Here is a 19,840-nt window from a genome sequence, read left to right on the forward strand (position 1 = left end):
AATTTTCATTTTAGGTATTGTGGATTACATCGGGAAAGAAAGGGTAGAAATGAATTTTCTTGAAATGGTTTTAAGGATGCCAGCCCAACTCCGTCAGGATTTTGGGTTACCTCCGTTTATTTTAATTTTCCAGGTAAGCAGGAAATGTTACCGATTCTTTTTTTTCATTAAAAAAGTTTTGATTTCCATCCCCCCTCTTTAAAATTAGTTTTCAGCAATTTCAACATCAATTTCATCTTCGTTGAATCTCCAGAAGATCAAGTTGGGCCGATAGTATTTCAATAGAAAATTCCCAGTTATGCTCAGCCACCTCATCCTTCGCAAAGTTATTTACTACAAGGTCGTCTAGTGAGTTTACATTACGTGATACAGAAGGTATGGTGTCAAATAATGGCAATCTAAATATAGGGCAAAATATAAAATCTAAATCCATTGGAGGTTCAAGAAAAAGTAGTGCACCATCAACTTTNACGAGATCTTCAAGTAACAATCATGTTGAACAGAATGTTGACAGTTCTTCTGCTGATATTAACGTTGATAGTATAGATACAATGAATACACAGTTTGATTTGACAAGTGAACTTACAAATAATAATTCACATACATTACTGAAGAAATATATGGAAATTAATCAAAATAATGGAACATCTGCCAATAATGGAAGTGCAAGTGGTGATATTAGTACAGAAATTCAAAATAACTCCTCCGAATCAATAGGTCAAAGTAATTTGGAAAGATTTTACAGTAATTTTAATAATATAAATTCTCCGAAGGATGTTAAATTTTTAATTCAATTACTCCAAAATAGATTACTACTAGATGAAAATATTGATTTCAATAGAATTATGAAGCAATTGAGAATATTAATGATTAGAAATCCAAAGGATTTCAAACCATTGTTGTCAATTTCAAGATTTTATCACTCAATTCCACTTAATTATACAATTGATTTATATGCCATTAATAGCATTGAAATTAGTGACATATTAAGCAAATTTGATCCTAATGAATTGATTGAAACCATATCAAATTTAATGAACAATTTGATTTCAAATGGAACTGACGAAATTGAAGATATTCCAGAAGGTTCAATCTATTATATGAAATACAGGCAAGTGATTTTTAATTACTCTATCCATTTGCTATTTGAAATTTTCAAGAATTCTGCCACAATTAAGGTGGATAAACAAATCACTAAGAATTCCATTCAAAAATTAACCGAAATTTGTGGTAGAGATTTTGACGAAACCTTATATTTTGAAACTTTATTTCAGATTTATGTCCATAACAAAGAAATGTTCCTTTCTGTTCTAAGAAACCTGTCAATAGTTTCGACAAAACTGAAGATTTTTCATGAAATTGAAAGCAGAGATAGAAGTTTAAACATTGAACAGATTCTAAATAATGACATCGACAGTGAAATTCACACAAAATCAGATTTCGATGAACATGAAAATAAATACCTAGAAATGACTATGGTGAACCCATTCAATCAAAAACGAGTAGCAAGTGATAGCAGTGTAGTTCATCACGATCCAAAATTAGAATTTGATGACCAACAAAATAACGAAGATATTGGAGCAAACACTATGAAATTAACGAATATGACAAAAATTGTCAGTGTCTATGAACAATTGCCTGCTTCAAAACTTCAAGCAAATGAAGATGAGGATATTCAATTGGATGACGAGGATGCTGATCAGCAAAGAGTCAATTTAAGTGATATCTTCCAAAATCAAGAGAAGGAAACAACAGTTAAGTTTAGCTTAGATCCTCCAAAGATAATTAATAATACTTCGAGAAGTTCGACGAATTCAGATTCTATGATGAATGTAGATGAAGAAGAGTTAAGGAACGATACTGAGATTGAATCTACCCATTCAGAAACTAATACATTAAATAAGGAATTTGGAAATATAAATATCAAACCAAAATCGGAAAATATACATAGGATAGAAGAATCACATCCCGCAGCTGACAATACAGTCCTTATTTTAGACAGCATATCCCCAGCATCTTTGACATTTTATTTGTTATCTAATATGTTTGTTCGTGAGCGTGGCTTATTTAATGTAAAATTTCATTCAATGAAGAGAGCAATAGTAAAAATTAAAGGTGGTTCATTTGCTATGAAACATTTCGATCGTTTATTAGAAGCTCTAATTTCTTTTCAAAGAGAACAAGAAATGATTGGGTGGCTATTAAATGAAAATGGTTTTTCTGATCTTATTAGCTTATGTAATATGTTGATACAGTCAGCAGTTGAATCTGAATTAATGCCTGAAGTGATTGTTTGCAAATCTTTATTACTCGCGGACTGTTTGTTTGTGTTGCATAAGAGTTTAGTTGAATTTCATTCTTTTTCTTTTGCCACTTCTCAACTTGATTTCTTATGGGAATCCTCACTCGTTTTAATCGGAAAAATTCCGGAATTCTCAAGTGAGCTTTATCTGTTATTAGAGGAATTTAGAGATATTCTAATTACGTCACATTATTTTACCTCGAACAATGTTACAAAAATATTAGGTGTCCTTGCAGTCAGTGAACAAAGTAAAGGTCCTGGGATTAAAGAAACATTCCTATTGAATACAATTTGCTCAGTACTAAGGTCTGGCTTATTTAAGCTGAAAAGAAATCAATATTCTGAAATAGCTCAAACCATGCTGTTCTTTATTCAAAGTGAGAAGACAGAGTGGAGAATGGCAAGTTCAATTGTGTCTGCATCTATCTATCATATGATGTTAACATCAAATTCCAATGAAGAAGAGATAAAAAATGTTTTCAACGGCTTTAATGAAATATCTATACAATTGATCCAAAAACTTACATCAATATAAGGTTAGAGTGCTCAAAATATCTCTTCCTTTGCATTAGGATTTGTATTATTATAATTTGTATTATTATAATTATTATTTCCTAAATTTTACGCGTTTCACCTACCCATCTTAAAATTAATATATTTTACGCGTAATAAAAAAAAAATCTCAACATCTTATTATACATTACATTTAATGATGTTATCATTTAAAATGTAGACATTGCATTATTCAAATACATAGTATATCAAAATATATAGCATTACTATTTGCATTTATAGATTATAAACTCTATTCTACTAAATTTTGATATACATTTAGAGTTAACAGTCCAGGAGTCTGATTATTAACAACTTATCCTGTTAGGTAAATATATCAAGATGGGCCACACTAAAGAACTTATTGATCAATTCGGTCCTGAAGTAGATGATTCTTCAATTTTAGAGACGATGGAATCATTGTTGAGAATACATGCTCTATCGGTTGAAGACTTATTTATCAAGTGGGAACAGTTTTCTGTTCACAGGAATGAAACTCATACAAAATTAAATCAAAAAAATTTGGAATCATATAAGGACTTTCTCCAGCAACAAGTAGAAAAAAGAGCCCAGCAGATTGCATCATCAAGTAATGTACATTCGTCTGGTGTAAAACCAAAGATTGTAAAGCCAATTGGTTCTAGCCCTTCCTTATTCGGTTTTAATATACCAAAAACACCTACATTGAAGAAACGTAAATTAAATGTCAAAGATAGCAATGGTGGATCCGTCAGTAACACTTCGTCAAAACTTGAATTTAGTGCAGGTCCAGCAAATACAATAGATATCCGCGATGAAGGCTCTCAGACGACTACACCTAATATCATGAACTCAAGTATTCTAGAATTAGGTTCAGATGTCATAGCAACAACACCAGCACCATTGAAAAGTAGTCATGAATCAGGTAAGATTTTGGACTCTTTAAATCCAGAAAATATGGAAGTAGCAGAAGGCTTAGATTTTGAAAGTGAAGATAAAGTGAGGATATCGCCATATTTTGATGCTCAAAAGTTCAAATTTAGGACTATGAGACAAAATTTGCAAGACGCCGCTGATGTTCTTGATTATCAAATAGAAATGTTCAAAACAATCATTCAAAAACATTATGAATTAACAAATAGCGATTTTGGTGATCCAACTATTCAATCTCAGTCAGAAATATACACCGTTGGTAGAATTGTCCCTGATTCTCCAACTGCAGAGGGATTCTTGAATACTGAATCACTAGCCTTGGAGACATCAAGATCAGGCGGTATTGGTAGAAGAGTTAGATTGGATTTAACAAAAGTAGCAGAACTGACACTATTCTGTGGACAACTTGTAGCATTTAAAGGAAAAAACGCCAATGGTGATTATTTTATGGTGGAAGAAATTATATCACTTCCATATCCAGATTCACCTGTTTCTACTTCAGATGATATCCAAGAATCGCAATTGTTATTAGATAACAAATCCATGAAAGTAGTTATAACCAGTGGACCATATTTTCCTGACAACAGTTTTGATTTAGAATACTTGGTCTCTTTTGTAGAAAAGATCAATAACGAAATTAAGCCACATATTTTAATTATGTTTGGACCGTTTGTTGATGTCACAAATCCTCTAGTAGCCAAAGGTGCTATTCCAAACTTTCCAAATTTAAAATCTCAACCAAAAACTCTAGATGAAATATTTACAAAAGTTTTTGTTCCTCTATTGAAAAACATAAACTCTAAAATCCAAATAATCCTAATTCCTTCAACTCGTGATTCTGTTTCAAAACATGCAGCATATCCACAAGATAGTTTGGATAGGAAATTACTACAATTGCCTAAAAACTTCAAATGTTTTACTAACCCTTCTACTTTTCAACTAAATGAAGTATTCTTTGGATGTTCCAATGTTGATTTATTTAAAGACATGAAAGAGATAACAAAAGGTGGTAATACCTCGATGAGAAATAGGTTTGATAGAGTTTCTGAACATATGTTACAACAAAGAAGATATTATCCTGTTCTTCCTGGTGGTATTAAGAAACAACCAATTACTGAAAATGGCAAGAAAAGGTACGTACATATTTCAGGAGCAGATCTAGATGTTCCTTATCTAGGTTTAACTGAATTTATCGGCGGATTTGCTCCTGACGTTATAATTGTCCCGAGTGAACTTCAATATTTTGCTAGAGTTATCCAAAATGTCGTTGTGATTAATCCTGGAAGATTTGTCAGACCAAATGGTGGAAGAGGTACTTTCATCCAAATGACAATAGAAAGTCCTAACTTAGAAAATGGGAAATTGACTAAGATGGGTGATCAAGAAGAGATATATTTGCATAACATTTGGAAAAGAGTTAGAGTAGATATTGTTACGAACTAGACAACTTTATAGAAAAATGAAGGAGCATTCTTGCCTAATTAATTTATCATTAATATTTTATTCGATTATATATTATCGTTCCGTAAAATTTAGTACACATAATTTTTTGTTATATATCAAATGGGGTTACTTGTTTACAATTTCTTTGTCAGTTTTCTTAAGAAGCCCTTCGATTTTTTAGAATCACTTTTCGATGAATTCAAAGATGCTTCTTTACTTGTCGAATGACGAAGATGTTTTTCTGGCTTAGAAATAACAGTTGATTTTCTCTTATGTGAACTGGAGTGTCTCTCCTTCGTAGCAGAAGTACCATTGCTCTTTGGTGTCCTATTTTCATGTGAATGAGTATTCACTTGAGAATGTCTTCTTGAGTCATTACGTGATACTTTTGAAGGTGTTACAGGTTCACGGTGTGAATCGTCCGCTGCTAATGCTGCGGCTGCAGCTGCGGCTGCAAGAGGTTTGGCAACTTCTGGTTGTTGGACACTAGGTTCAGCTATATTTGAAGCATTTACAACTTCTCGTAGACCTGATGGTGCAGTAACCAGTGAAGACTTGTGTTCTGATGGTAGAATTGGGTTGATGTTTTCTTTATTATTTAATGTAGACCCATTACCAGCGATTGCTGACCATGATGTTTTTAATAAATTTCCATTTTCATCATATCTTTGAAAGTAATTCTTTGAAGTTGGAATAGGTTCCGGCACTGTTGCACCTGCAACGTTAGATCCTTCTTGAGATACTTTAAGGACATCTGGTATACTTGCGGTCGTACTAGGAGTTGTGTGTGTTCCACTTTTCTTACCGGTATGAAGAGATTCGATCGACTCTGGTAATGTATTGATAACCGGACCTGCTCTGAAGTGTTTTGAATCGGGAAGAGATTTTTCAGTTACAGTATTTGATCTTACGCTAGAGTTGGACGTACTAATTTCGGCGCCAGTTGTGACACTTTTTGGAAAATTAATAGTGTTATCGACAGTTCTAGACTTTAAAGATTCATTATCCTTAATCTTGTTCATAGCATTTTTTGTATCTTCACCAGCATTTGACAAATCTAGTTCTTGCTTTGGAATTTTTGCTTTACTGTTTGGTATATATCCAGTTTGGCCATTGTATCTTTCTGCTTTGAAAATTTTAACGAAGATGTAGTAAAAGAATATTGAAATGTGTTCGAAAATGATAGCAGCCAATAAAATGGAGAGGTATGAGTGTTCCATTGGGTTTTCTTTGTACCAATAATCACTATATCTAGAGTATAATTTGTAGCCAACGCCTGGTAAGTTACAGTATCTGTACATATATGTTAAAGTCATACAAATAATTGAACCAAATATCGAATTAATTGGAAGTACGATATCCCATAGACAAGGTTCTTCGTTCAATAAATCGTTTTGAGTCTCGTCTGAGGAATTTCTATACTCGAAGATAACATTTGAGGAAGGTCTGCATTTAATGAAAGCTCTCCATAAGTCTGCTCTGTAAATGATGGAATTGATTATGAACAAAACAGCTGGAGCCAATGGCCAAATAGTTGAAAACATGGAAACATAGCCAAATTGGACAATAACCTTTTTGAAATTCTCGTCAGCATTGAATTCGCCCCATTGTGAAGCTTGGTATAGTCTGACTTGATTCCACAAGTTAAAATCTTCAGTGTATGAAGATTCTACTGAGTTGATAATTTTCTTCTCTTCTGAACGGGATAATTTGTTTTGTTTAGTCTTCTTTATCATAGGAATGACTTTTTTCATTATAATTGGTACTAAGTTTTCCATTGAGGTTAAAACCAATTGATTAGTGACAATGAAAAAATAGAATTGTTTTTGGTAACGAGAGATATTAACGATGAAGTCATCTTGAACCACAGGAATGAAGAACTTACTAGCCAATACGATGATAGTATCTTTCACTTCGTCATTGAACAAATAACCGAATGGTAGATATACGAACAAAGTTAAGAACAATGGCATGTAACTAGTGAAGAAAGTTAAACATAGATTTTTTTCCATTTTTGATCTTCTTGGATTTGGACCATTTTCCCAATTAACGAACGGATTAACAAAGAAATTGTTATAGACCATTGTTAGTACAGGTACGAATACTGAAATTAATATGGTTGGTAATAAGGTTAGAATTGGTTTTAAGCCACCTGAATATAATTGAGTGATGAAAATTTCCAAAGAGAAACAGAAAAATTGGAAAGAGACCAAAGCCAGAATGAATATGAAGCTAATTGGGATGAATGAAATTTTCTTCAATATAACAGATTTTGATAGTTTCATAGTGGCGGTATTATCATGTAGAGTCAAATGGTTTTGCAAATTGATTTTTTTTGAAATGTTTGATTTATCATGATATATCCAAGAAGCCACGAAATATAATGAAGAGAAAGAAAGGATAGCTGAGTAACCAAAGTTAAATTCCCATGGTGATGAGATGAAACGGAATAATAAACCTATCAATGATAAATTACGTAACCATTTAATGTATTTTTTAAAGAACATAAAATAATAAATTTGATTTTTATCATTGACCAAATTTGCTAAATGGTACAATTCGCTTTCATTTGGTATCAAATGTTTCGATTTTATTAATTTTTTAACAGAGAATTCCAATTGCTTGGTCTTTTTAAATTCAGAAATAGGTATAATTGAATCGATGAAAGAAACCTTTGTCAACAGATCATACAAAGCAATTTTTTGTTCTTGGAATTTCACTTTTGTGAAAATATAGACGTAGTCGTTATTACACCCGGGTCTTGAAACGACGTTTAAGTTAATAGTTGACAATTCAGCTAATATTTTCGATACATTATCTGAAGAGTATTCAGCGATGATTACAAAATTTGGATTTAATTGATCCAAAGTGCTATGCACGGCTGACGATGACATGACGAATTATGTTGATTATTTTATTTATATTTTTTTTCTAAAAATAGTGTAAAATCGATACAATCCTCTGGGAACTAATAAAACAAAACTAGATTAGAATGGATTGGACTAAAACTATAATGAGATTGTGAAACGACGAGTGGTAACTATTAAAAAAAAGTTTATAATCCACGGTTATTATAATTAAGAACTAAAATGAAAAATTGAGGGTAAAATTTTAATAACAAAAAAAAATGTAACCGAGATAATAGTAAAATTACAATTGATAGCTGATATATCTCTTATTTTGAGGAAGTAATTGATCAAAATAAAAGTGTGAAGTGTAAAGTGGAAAAAAAAACCTAAACTAAACTAAACTAAACTAAACAAAAACCAATCGAACCTGGAAAAGTCTTGTTATAATGTGTTTGTGCACCTGTTCTTGCACCAGCTTATTGCGCTATATCCTTTCAGTGTTAGTTTTTCAATTGTATTTCAGCAAGCCCTGCAAACCAAAACGAAGTTGAGCTCTTATATGTATATATTTATATTATATATAAGTCAGGTATTGCAGATAAAACAACCCAAAAAGAAGAAGAAGTGGATAGTAATGGAATTGTCGACGTGGTAGCAAATATACACAGATGTTTAAAATATACAAGAAACAATCAATCGATTGCGTTATATAAAAAGGACAAGCCTGTTTCGAAATTGTATCAATTACAGTACATTTTTTCGAAATTTTCGTCTTAATAGAGAGAGAGAGAGTGAGAATGGGAGTGAGAAAGTAAGAGTGTATGTGATTGTTGGTATAAAACTATGCGTGTAAGCCGAATTGAAGTGAAGTGAGTTTGGATATTGTCGAAATCCCAAAAAAATAAAAAATAAAAAAAATAAAAAATTAAAAAGTTGGCATTTTCCAGCATTCTTCTTTTTTTTCTTTTGTCCTAAAAATTTGAGTTTTTTGGATTTTTTGGTTCAGTTCGTCATAGTGCATTGTGTCATTGTGGACGGAATGGGATCGGGGGGGGGGAGGGAAAAACGGGGAACAAGGGGTGTAGTGAACAGGAAGGGCGGGAACGGCAGCTCGTCGGTGGGTTGATTGTTACCCTGCTTTGGGGAGTTGTGGTTTAGGAGAGGGTGATGCCAGAGGGAGAGAGGGTCAAGAACAGGGGTGACAGTAGCCAGCAGCTAAGATGGCTGGTGAGTTTGACTGGTTAAGGATATATATTTTTATTACGTTTTGTCTGTACTCATTATTCGTTATTCATTATTCATTATTCAATATGTAAACTGGATGTCGATGATGTATAGTATGATAAATTCTGCTCCCCTTTTGTGTTTCCTGCCTGCTACGTCTGTTTATCTATGCCTGTGAACAGCTCACCATCATCACGCTGCTGATGTCTTCTCAGTACCAGTACGGTAATCTTCTTGCATATGTATCATAATATACGAATAGTTTTCCACGATCATATGGACTATTGTCTCCACCGTAAATTACCCGGGCTAAGCGATGGCCACACAATGAATGAGGAGAGAGTTTACACTTAAGGGAAAAAACACTACTCCCCCCATTATGCTTAAAAGAGAGTAGCACCGAAAAAAAATGTTATGTCTAGTATTTGGTTGCGCCACATTACATCGGTTTGGAATACCATTCATGATACCCTTATAGGGTATCATGAGTAAGAATAATGAATAATGGACAGTAGCAACAATTTATATTAAAGTAGATGTATGTACATACTTTTTTTTGTCTTTAGTGGCATTCCGTGATCATGTGATGGTTTATCACTTTGGACGTATTCTCTTTTTCTTATATGCTTGATTTAATCATAATGCACCGCACCTAACATACAATCAATGATCTCTCAAAGCTATTTTAAAGAAATGTTATTACTATTACCAAAATTTCACACCTATACTCACTGCATCGATTAATTAATTAATTAATTAATTAATTAATATATTGAACAATCACAAGTCACAGCTTGTATGATTCGTGGAGGACAACGTTTAATTCGATTTCTCCCTACCTACCGCACTACCCAAATTAATAGAATTTCAACAATGACTAGAAAGGATGAATTAGTTACAAATTATGAATCAATTCTCGCTCAAATAAGAGATGCAGAGGCTAAATATGGTATTAATAATAAGGATCAAGTTATGCTATTGGCTGTATCAAAATTAAAGCCTGCGTCCGATGTACAATTATTATACGATCATGGTATAAGACATTTTGGGGAAAATTATGTTCAAGAACTAATTGAAAAATCAATTGCCTTGCCAAAAGATATTAACTGGCATTTCATCGGTGGCCTTCAATCTAATAAATGTAAAGATTTGGCAAAAATCCCAAATTTATACGCTGTAGAAACTGTGGATTCATTGAAAAAGGCAAATAAACTAAATGAAGCTCGTTCAAAATATAATCCTGATTCCCCACCGATAAATTGTTTCATTCAAATTAATACGTCTAATGAAGAACAAAAATCTGGTCTGTCTGATGAATCTGAAATTTTTGAGATCATAGAGTTCTTCTTTAATTCAAATACTAAAAATATTAATTTAATAGGTTTAATGACAATTGGTTCCTGGGAAACTTCACACAACAACGATCCAGATTATATTAACTTAGATTTCGAAAATTTAGTCAATTGGAAGTCAAAGATTGATTCAAAATATAATACAAATCTAAAATTATCAATGGGTATGTCTGCAGATTTTAAACAAGCTATTAAACAAGGTACCTCAGAAGTAAGAGTAGGAACTGACATCTTTGGTGTAAGACCTGCAAAACATTGATGTATTCATCAACTCCCAAATAAATAATGATCATATAAATACTTAAGTATATACATAGAATAGAACAGTATCTTAATCTCATCTCACTTGAATCATTTATTCATTTCCTACTGTGAAAAGCTTGGGCACGCGTTAAATTTTATAAAGCCTATTCAATTTTAAACCATCTGAAATTAAACACGATATCAAGTGATAACTTCAAATATAAGATGAATGAAGGTTTAATTGGAATAAAGGTTGATACAATCACAAGTTCAAATTGAATTAGTGGTGAATTAAAGGAACTCCAAAAATTATAGAGAGGCAAGAATGTCATTGTGGGTTGATAAATACCGTCCAAGAACCTTAGATAGTTTAACGCATAATGGTTCCTTAACAGAATTGTTAAAATCTTTATCTCATCAACCAAAGGACCTTCCACACTTGTTGTTATATGGTCCAAATGGTAGTGGTAAGAAGACTAGATGCATGGCTTTATTGGAATCTATTTTTGGTTCAGGTGTTTATAGATTGAAAATCGATGTTAGACAATTTGTTACAAGTTCGAATCGTAAATTAGAATTAAATGTTGTGAGTTCTCCTTATCATTTGGAAATTACTCCAAGTGATATGGGTAATAATGATAGAATTGTTATTCAGGAGTTATTAAAGGAGGTAGCTCAAATGGAACAAGTTGATTTCCAAGAATCAAAAGACGGTTTGGCGCATAGATATAAATGTGTAGTTATAAATGAAGCAGATTCTTTAACTAGAGATGCACAAGCTGCTTTAAGACGTACCATGGAGAAATATTCTAAAAACATCCGTCTAATAATGGTTTGCGATTCGATGTCTTCTATAATCCCTCCAATTAAATCTCGTTGCTTAATGATTCGTTGTTCAGCACCAACTGATGATGAAGTGGTTCAAAATTTAATGGAAGTGTCAAAGAAGGAAAACCTTCAAATCGAATCAAATGATATATTAAATAAGATAGCGATTGAATCAGATGGTAACTTAAGATTGGGATTACTAATGCTGGAATCAATGGCATTAACAAACGAACTTCAATTGAAATCATCCACTGCCATTATAAGACCAGATTGGTTGGTTGTAATTTTGAAATTGACGAATAAGATTCAAAGAGAGAGATCTGTTAGTTCCTTGATAGAATGCCGTGCTATCCTATACGATTTATTGGCACATTGTATACCTCCAAAGATAATTTTAGAGGAATTGACATTTTCATTGTTAAAAAATCCAGAAAATTCTGATTCAATTAAAACAAAGATAATTGATTGTTCTAGTACATTTGATGAAAGATTGGCATTAGGTAATAAAGCTATTTTCCATTTAGAAGGTTTTATCGCAAAAGTCATGTGTGCATTAGACAATAAATAGCACTTTTTTAAAATTACTAAATGACAGCATTAATATATAAATTAAACGATTAAATTATATAATTCACTTATTCTGTAGAAGAAACTAAACGTTTAAAAAGTATTTATTTTAATAGAGAATATGATTTATATCAATATTATTTACATGTGATATATGTATGTTACGTATAATTGTCGATGTGGCCTTTTTGATTTTTTTGTTAAAAATTTAACGACCTCTGTATAATTTATAAAGAGACTCCTTTGACTTTAATTCAGATACGTATTCTTTTGAAGGTTTCTTCTTTAGTTTTTCAAAATAATCAATTTTTTTCAATGCAGTTTCTTTATCTACTGTGGAATGTAAACCAACTCTAATATCAGAATCCCTGGTAACGAACTCGTAGACACCTGGTAATTTATCCCCAGCTTTTCTAAAGGCTTCTCTAGCAACCTTTTCATGCAAATTATCACCACTCATTTCAAAAATAATTTTACCAGTTGGTACACGGGCCATCCAATGATCAAAAGCACCTTTACCTTTACCCATTCTTGTTTCATTACCTTTAATACAAACGGCAATATTTGCACACATTCTTCTCCAAAGTTGACCATTATTCAAAGGTCTGACATATCTCATCAATGCATTATCAGCTTCTTTCAATTGTAAAGCAGTTAACCTTACACCTTCAGTCTTTAATCTAATACCATAGGTACCAAATTGTAGAGTTGAACCTTTAACAGAGCCACCAATACGGACGGGCACACGACCTTTATGTTTTTTTTGAACAATCTTAAATCTTGGGGCATATTCATGTGTAAAACGTCTAAACATAGAGTTTTGTAACCCATGAATTATTGAATTGGAATTGTTCAAACCAAAATAATTTGTTGGCTTCTTTAACAGTCCGCTGAACATTGTTAATATTTGATTGGAATTTCACCACTATAGTATAAGATACCGTTCAAACACCCTTTATATGATATAGATGGAACTCCTTCTCTGACCTTTCGATCCAATTAATAGCTGAATATCTTAAAGGAAGATCTCTTAACTCTATTGTAAGGTAAGGTTCTGCTTTATACTTTTTATTCAAAATTCTTTTTTCTTGTCTTTTTTTTTTATTTCTCGTCAAATTTCATGTTTCCCAATAAGAGTTGTGCAAAACGTGATTATCACGTGAATAAGTTCCTTTTGTATGTAGGACTAGTTAACTGACTTTCTTGTTGGTTAGTTAAAGGATGATAATAGATTATATAAGGCCAATGATGTTTCTATTTTGGTCTTTAGTTTGGGTAAGACACGTATAGCAGTGAAAACGTGGTTTTTAATTGTACAAAATTAATGCTACAGGTACCAGATTTTCTTGCATTATAGAGTGCTCCTAGCCAATAAAGAGATACATACGATAACTTAACGCACATGGTCATGTGATTCAATGCGTCAGCAATGTCTATATGTGACAACCATTTTATTTCTATATACAATCAATACATTATATACATTTAAGTAAACTAAATAAAGAAGTTGTATCCTTAACAATAAAATAAATTCTCTTGACCTCGCTAAATACAATATGGTTTAGTTTGAATTTTTATCAAAACAATTTCTTTGTCATTAAGATATCAAGATTATGCATGTTTTTACAATTAGAAGTGAAGTGATTTTTCAAAAGACACTTTTATTTTTATAAACCCTTTAATTAATTAAAATCATAAATGCTGAAGTTATATTTTTAATCTTTATGATTATTTATTGTTATGCCCTCAAGATGTATACAATATCTTCTTTAAGGAAAAAATAGAGAGATTTAATTGTAAATAAATACTTCTATCTTATGATCTGGATTCTGATCTGGAAAGAATAGAAAAATTAAAGATGGAAGGAACCCAAAAATTGAATTAAATACATAGTTCTTAGGGACTCTATAGTTTAAATGTAATTTATTAATATTTTTGACACACGTGACAATTATCATGTGTATCACGTGAATTATATATCTCGCAGAGATATCGTGCTAGAAACCAATTGAATCGAATGATTTTAAAGTGGATCGATTAGATCAAAATAATTATAAGAACATAGTTTCAATATAGGGAAGGACTTCCTTAACCCCCAACTATCTAGACTATATTGATAACAAAAGTTAAATTATTTTTCCTTTGGATTCCCTTTCGAGTGTTGCAATGGCCCTAATGATAACTCGTTCAAGGATTCTTCTAAAATGTACTGGGAAACTGCGTCTATTCTCTTCAAATGCTATTCCTAAATCAATTAATATCAATGAGGTAGATTATGAAACAAATGAACACTGGACTAATGTTACTCCATCAATTGTGTCTTTAACTGATCGTTCATTACACGTCCATGAATCACATCCTGTGAGCATCCTAAGAGAAATGATTGAGCAAAAACTAAATTCTACTGATAAGGCGTTTAACATTTATAATAATTTCAAACCTGTAGTATCTGTTTATGACAATTTTGATTCATTAGGATTCCCAGAAGACCATCCTGGTAGATCAAAATCCGATACGTATTATGTTAATGATAAACATTTATTGCGTACTCATACATCTGCTCATGAAATGAAATGTTTTAAAGATATTAAATCTGATCAATCGAGTTCAAATAGTGGGAGATCAGGGTTTCTAATATCAGCAGATGTATATAGAAGAGATGAAATTGATAGAACTCATTATCCTGCTTTCCATCAAATGGAAGGTGCTAGAATTTGGAAAAGAGAAAAAGCTTTAAATTCAAATAAAGAACCTCAGCATATTGTGCAATTGAGAAAAGACATCAAAAAATTAGGGGATCAGTTAGAAAAAGAGGAGACTAAACTAATTGTTGAGGATGATAAATCTTTAGAGGGTAATCCAAAACAAGATTATATGACTGAGCTAGAAGTGGAACTGTGCCAACAGCATTTGAAAAGATCTGTGGAATTGGTAGTTTCCGAGGTCTTTAATCAAAAGATAACTAGTATGAAAAACTCAAATGTGGCTGATATACCTAAAGAATTAAAAGTCCGTTGGATTAAAGCTTATTTCCCATGGACAGCTCCTTCTTGGGAAATAGAAGTGTGGTGGCAAGGTGATTGGTTAGAAGTATGTGGATGTGGTCTTGTTCGTGAACAAGTATTATTAAATTCTGGCTTTGAAAAGGATTCTACAATTGGTTGGGCTTTTGGATTAGGCTTAGATAGAATCGCTATGTTACTATTTGAAGTTCCAGATATTAGATTATTCTGGACAATGGATGAAAGATTCCATACCCAATTTATAAAAGGTAAAATAAACCCATTTGTTCCATATTCCAAATATCCTGGTACTTTAAGAGATGTATCATTTTGGTTAGCAAACGACGATAATGCAATTGAAGTTCATGAAAACGATGTTATGGAGATTGTAAGAAACGAAGGGGGAGATTTAGTGGAATCTGTCAAATTAATTGATGAATTTACCAGTTCAAAATCTGGCAAAAAATCCCTATGTTATAGAATCAATTATCAATCAATGGACAGAAATGTCACTAATGAAGAAATTAATGAAATTCAAGAAAAAGTTCGTGATGAGCTCGTCAATAAATATAATGTTGAACTAAGATAAGGTCACTAATACCAGATAAAGGTTTATGAAACCGTTATGAACGAAATGATGGCCACTTTGTTGAAGGAATTGATGTCATTAAGAAAGAAGTTCTTGTGAATGACACTCTTCATCATACTAACAATAATTGTCTTCATGTACGAGCTGATCATTACCAATCATAATCACCACGGACGAATATGCCGCCATGTAAATAGGTTAAATTAGATATTCAGTATAAAAAGGTTAATAGATTTAAAGATGAATATTACTAATAGGATACATTTAAATAATGATTATTATATTTTGTTTAGGAGTTTGTGATCATCAGTTAAGTGCTGCTTCAGGTGTGATTGGGGAATATATATTCTGATATTTGATATTCAGGTAAAAAATTCAGGTTGATTTGATTGTAAGAACTTTTAAATTCATTTCACTTATTGCACCCAAATTTTACTATTGAGAATGTCATCGAAAAAAATTGTTATTTTATATGGTTCTGAGACTGGAAATGCTTGTGATTACGCATATATATTATCTCAAAAGTTGAATAGACTACATTTTAAACATACTATTTGTCCTTTAGGCGATTTTATACCATCCGATGTGCTTGAATGTCGTTATATGTTCATAATTTGTTCAACTTCAGGACAAGGTGAACTTCCAGTGAATGCCCGCAAATCCTCATCTGCAACTGAACAGCAATCATTATGGTCATTTTTGAAACAAAAATCTTTGCCACATGATCTTTTGAATCATTTAAAGGTTTCATTTTTGGGTTTGGGTGACTCGTCGTACCCACATTTTAATTATGCTGTAAGGAAACTACACGAAAGGTTTGTAAACCAATTGGGAGCCATCGAGCTTTTCGATAGATTAGAAGCAGATGAAATATCTATGGCAGGAAGTAATAAAGGAACAGGTTCAGGTGTCGAAAGTGTATATTTCGAGTTTGAAAGAAGAATTCTTAAATTGTTGTCTGAAAAATTCCCTACCAGATTAGTTAATGGTGAACGAATAAAGAGAATTGCCATTGACGATGAAATATATATGGAACCAAGCAGTTATTTAATGCTAGATGATGAATTGGACATGGAAACATCTTCTACCAAACCAGTAAAGTTTAAGGGTGATTCTTCAGTTAAGTATGGAGAAGTTTCCAAAAATTTAAGGATTACTAATAATGAACATTTCCAAGATGTTAGACAATTTACGATTAAAATGAAAGACAATGAAAATTATAATCCTGGTGATACAATTGCACTATATCCCTGTAATACAGATGAGGATGTTGAGAAAATATTAAAGGTTCAGCCGGAGTGGCTAAAGGTTGCCGATAAACCATTAAAGTTTTCAAATGGTGTTCAAAATAATTTATTAGAAGGAGGTGTTATCGTACCTTTAACTCTCCGTAACCTATTGAATTACCAATGTGATATTATGAGTGTACCAAGAGTAAGTTTTTTTATGAAAGTATGGCCATTTGCTGTGGATAAAAGTAGATTAGAGAAAGGACAGGACCAACTAGATCAGCAAAGAGAAAAATTACACCAGTTTGCTGTCGATGAGGATATGCAAGATCTATTTGATTATTGTAATAGGCCTAGAAGATCTATTTTGGAAGTTGTAGAAGATTTCTTGTCATTAAATTTACCCTGGAAATATATTTTAGATTATATGCCAATAATCAAACCGAGACTTTTTTCTATTTCCAGTGGTGATTCTGATCCAAGCATTGATTTGACAATCGCAATTGTTAAATATAAAACAATTCTTCGAAAGATTAGAAAGGGTGTATGTACAAATTTTGTCGCTAATTTGAAAATAGGTGATGAATTACGCTACAAAATCCATAGAAACAATCTATTAGATAAAGTGAACTGCAAATCTCCATTTATTTTAATTAGCCCGGGTGTTGGTATAGCTCCAATGATGTCATTGATCAAATCAAATATTTCTGGGAATATTCATTTATTCTTTGGTAATCGTTTCAAAGATAGCGATTATCTTTATCAAGAAACCTTGGAGGAATGGGAAAAATCGGGAAAGATTAACTTATACACTGCATTCTCTAGAGATAGAGTGAATTCCCCTGATGTGAAATATGTTCAAGACGTTTTATGGAAGAAAGGGCAAGAGTTGACAGAAATAATTATCAATGAAAATGCCAACATATATTTATGTGGCTCTTCAGGTAAAATGCCAATTCAAGTTAGACTAACAATTGTTGAAATGCTTAAGAAATGGGGTAGCTTTGCTGACGATAAAGAAGCTGAAGCATACTTGAAAAAAATGGAAGCAGATCACAGGTACTTGCAAGAGACTTGGTAACCAAAACTTTGAATATATTATATTTGTAAAACTTAATGCATTGATAGTTAACATATTTTTTATCATTTAAAATATTTAATTATATTATTATACAGTGAATTATTATAGATGTCATTTTTATTGTTTAATTTTTATGATTTTTGTTTGTATGATGATTATTTCATATGGAAAACTATTATTCTTCATCGTTGAATTTTGGAGCCAAGAAGAATTGTAGGAAACCACTTGACAAGTCAAATTGGAATAAAGCAGGAGCTTCACTTGATAATCTAATGCCGACTTTGTTTGATAACGCAGAACCTTTTACGATATCTAATAAATATTTTGAACCAAAAGTTAGATCGACAGGTTGTTCCATTTCTAACTTAATACTTTGATCTGGATCATCCATATTTACGTAAGGTTTTAGTATAACAGAACCGGAACCAATATCACCATCAGCTTGGAATTTAATTGTCTCCTTTGTGATGGTAAAAGTTAGGGAATCACTTAGTTGACTTAAATCACGAACATTCTTAGCGAATTCGGCAGAAGGCATCATTAGGGTTGATTCATAAGCTAATTCTTCAATCTTCAAGAAATCAGCATCAATATCCATTAATTTCAAAGAATATTCAGCGATTCTTTCTCTCTTGGTGTCTTCGAATAATAATAAAACGGAATCTGGAGTATCATCTGCGATTAAAGTCAAAGTATCGGTGTTGTTACCACAACGTAAGATTTTACTCAAAGAGTTCAAATCAATACCTAAAGTGATTGGGTGATCACATCTATAAGTTTGGAAAGATTCAGAACCAATCTCTAGAGAAACTAACAGGACACGAGAATCATCAACAGCTTGTGCAATGATACCATCATCTTTACATTGGAAATTAACCAATTGAACACAGTCTTTGAAACCGTCAATAATTCTTTTGAAAAAAGATGCTTCTTCAAACTTAGCTTCCAACATGTTTGTTAATGTAACTTATTATTAAATATAATTAGCAGTTATTCTCTGTATATCTTTAAAATGTCTGGCTTAGAGGAGAAAGTTGGCTAGTAATCCAAATGTAGGTTAGTTTTAAAATATGATATAAATCTGTAAAACACGTAAAGTAATAAGAATCTGGAAAGGAAAGGATGAATAAGAATGATGAACCATTAGAGTTTAAATACTCATGGAAAATTTCGTGTCTCAGATTTAATTTAATTGATGGGAAAAACACCAGAATATTTTCAATTAAAATGGATGTACTGTCATGCAAAGATTATAGGAAGTTTACGCGTATGCGACGCGTAAACTATTATAGCATCATTTGAAGATGTCATCTATGTATGTATGTCTCAAGAGAACGAGAATCTATATAAATCTTAAAGGGCAATCATATAAAGTTATGAAGTAAGAAGTGTAAGAAGTGTAAGAAGCTTAGTTGGTTTCTAGCAAAGGATAAGCAGTTGACGTTGTTATTTCGATATAGATATAAGTATATATATATATAGAGAAAGATAGATAGATCAACTATTATTTGTTAAAAAGGTAGAGGAAAAAAAAAGTTTACTTTCTTTACCTCTCTTTTCATTGNAATATAAAGGATAGTGATATACTAATATTCCTATTATAAAATTGAGAAGAGAAGAGAGAGACATTTACACCNNACACAACACACCCACACGTCCACGTAGAT

At 32.0% G+C, this 19,840-nt stretch overlaps 9 protein-coding genes across 9 annotated transcripts; 6 read left to right on the forward strand and 3 right to left on the reverse strand.

The window, feature by feature from the left end:
- Positions 1-377: 377 nt before the first annotated feature.
- Kpol_264p1 (uncharacterized protein) lies at positions 378-2,837 on the forward strand (the record flags this gene model as incomplete). Its single annotated transcript, XM_001642423.1, has 1 exon — positions 378-2,837. The coding sequence occupies one exon, from the start codon at positions 378-380 to the stop codon at positions 2,835-2,837; it is 2,460 nt and encodes an 819-aa protein (XP_001642473.1).
- A 359-nt stretch (positions 2,838-3,196) lies between these two features.
- POL12 (DNA-directed DNA polymerase alpha subunit POL12) lies at positions 3,197-5,209 on the forward strand (the record flags this gene model as incomplete). The annotated part of the gene is made up of 1 exon (XM_001642424.1): positions 3,197-5,209. The coding sequence occupies one exon, from the start codon at positions 3,197-3,199 to the stop codon at positions 5,207-5,209; it is 2,013 nt and encodes a 670-aa protein (XP_001642474.1).
- A 134-nt stretch (positions 5,210-5,343) lies between these two features.
- Positions 5,344-8,103, reverse strand: IST2 (Ist2p; the record flags this gene model as incomplete). Its single annotated transcript, XM_001642425.1, has 1 exon — positions 5,344-8,103. The coding sequence occupies one exon, from the start codon at positions 8,101-8,103 to the stop codon at positions 5,344-5,346; it is 2,760 nt and encodes a 919-aa protein (XP_001642475.1).
- A 1,977-nt stretch (positions 8,104-10,080) lies between these two features.
- On the forward strand, positions 10,081-10,893 carry Kpol_264p4 (pyridoxal phosphate homeostasis protein; the record flags this gene model as incomplete). Its single annotated transcript, XM_001642426.1, has 1 exon — positions 10,081-10,893. One exon carries the CDS (start codon positions 10,081-10,083, stop codon positions 10,891-10,893), a length of 813 nt encoding a protein of 270 aa, XP_001642476.1.
- Positions 10,894-11,202: 309 nt separating this feature from the next.
- On the forward strand, positions 11,203-12,273 carry RFC5 (replication factor C subunit 5; the record flags this gene model as incomplete). The annotated part of the gene is made up of 1 exon (XM_001642427.1): positions 11,203-12,273. One exon carries the CDS (start codon positions 11,203-11,205, stop codon positions 12,271-12,273), a length of 1,071 nt encoding a protein of 356 aa, XP_001642477.1.
- Positions 12,274-12,480: 207 nt separating this feature from the next.
- On the reverse strand, positions 12,481-13,170 carry MRPL16 (mitochondrial 54S ribosomal protein uL16m; the record flags this gene model as incomplete). Its single annotated transcript, XM_001642428.1, has 1 exon — positions 12,481-13,170. One exon carries the CDS (start codon positions 13,168-13,170, stop codon positions 12,481-12,483), a length of 690 nt encoding a protein of 229 aa, XP_001642478.1.
- Positions 13,171-14,438: 1,268 nt separating this feature from the next.
- On the forward strand, positions 14,439-15,863 carry MSF1 (phenylalanine--tRNA ligase; the record flags this gene model as incomplete). The annotated part of the gene is made up of 1 exon (XM_001642429.1): positions 14,439-15,863. The coding sequence occupies one exon, from the start codon at positions 14,439-14,441 to the stop codon at positions 15,861-15,863; it is 1,425 nt and encodes a 474-aa protein (XP_001642479.1).
- A 444-nt stretch (positions 15,864-16,307) lies between these two features.
- On the forward strand, positions 16,308-18,173 carry TAH18 (NAPDH-dependent diflavin reductase; the record flags this gene model as incomplete). Its single annotated transcript, XM_001642430.1, has 1 exon — positions 16,308-18,173. One exon carries the CDS (start codon positions 16,308-16,310, stop codon positions 18,171-18,173), a length of 1,866 nt encoding a protein of 621 aa, XP_001642480.1.
- A 175-nt stretch (positions 18,174-18,348) lies between these two features.
- Positions 18,349-19,125, reverse strand: POL30 (proliferating cell nuclear antigen; the record flags this gene model as incomplete). The annotated part of the gene is made up of 1 exon (XM_001642431.1): positions 18,349-19,125. The coding sequence occupies one exon, from the start codon at positions 19,123-19,125 to the stop codon at positions 18,349-18,351; it is 777 nt and encodes a 258-aa protein (XP_001642481.1).
- Positions 19,126-19,840: the final 715 nt, after the last annotated feature.

Source organism: Vanderwaltozyma polyspora, genomic scaffold, assembly GCF_000150035.1.
Source record: "Vanderwaltozyma polyspora DSM 70294 KpolScaffold264 genomic scaffold, whole genome shotgun sequence".
In the NCBI taxonomy this organism is placed as follows: Eukaryota; Fungi; Ascomycota; class Saccharomycetes; order Saccharomycetales; family Saccharomycetaceae; genus Vanderwaltozyma; species Vanderwaltozyma polyspora.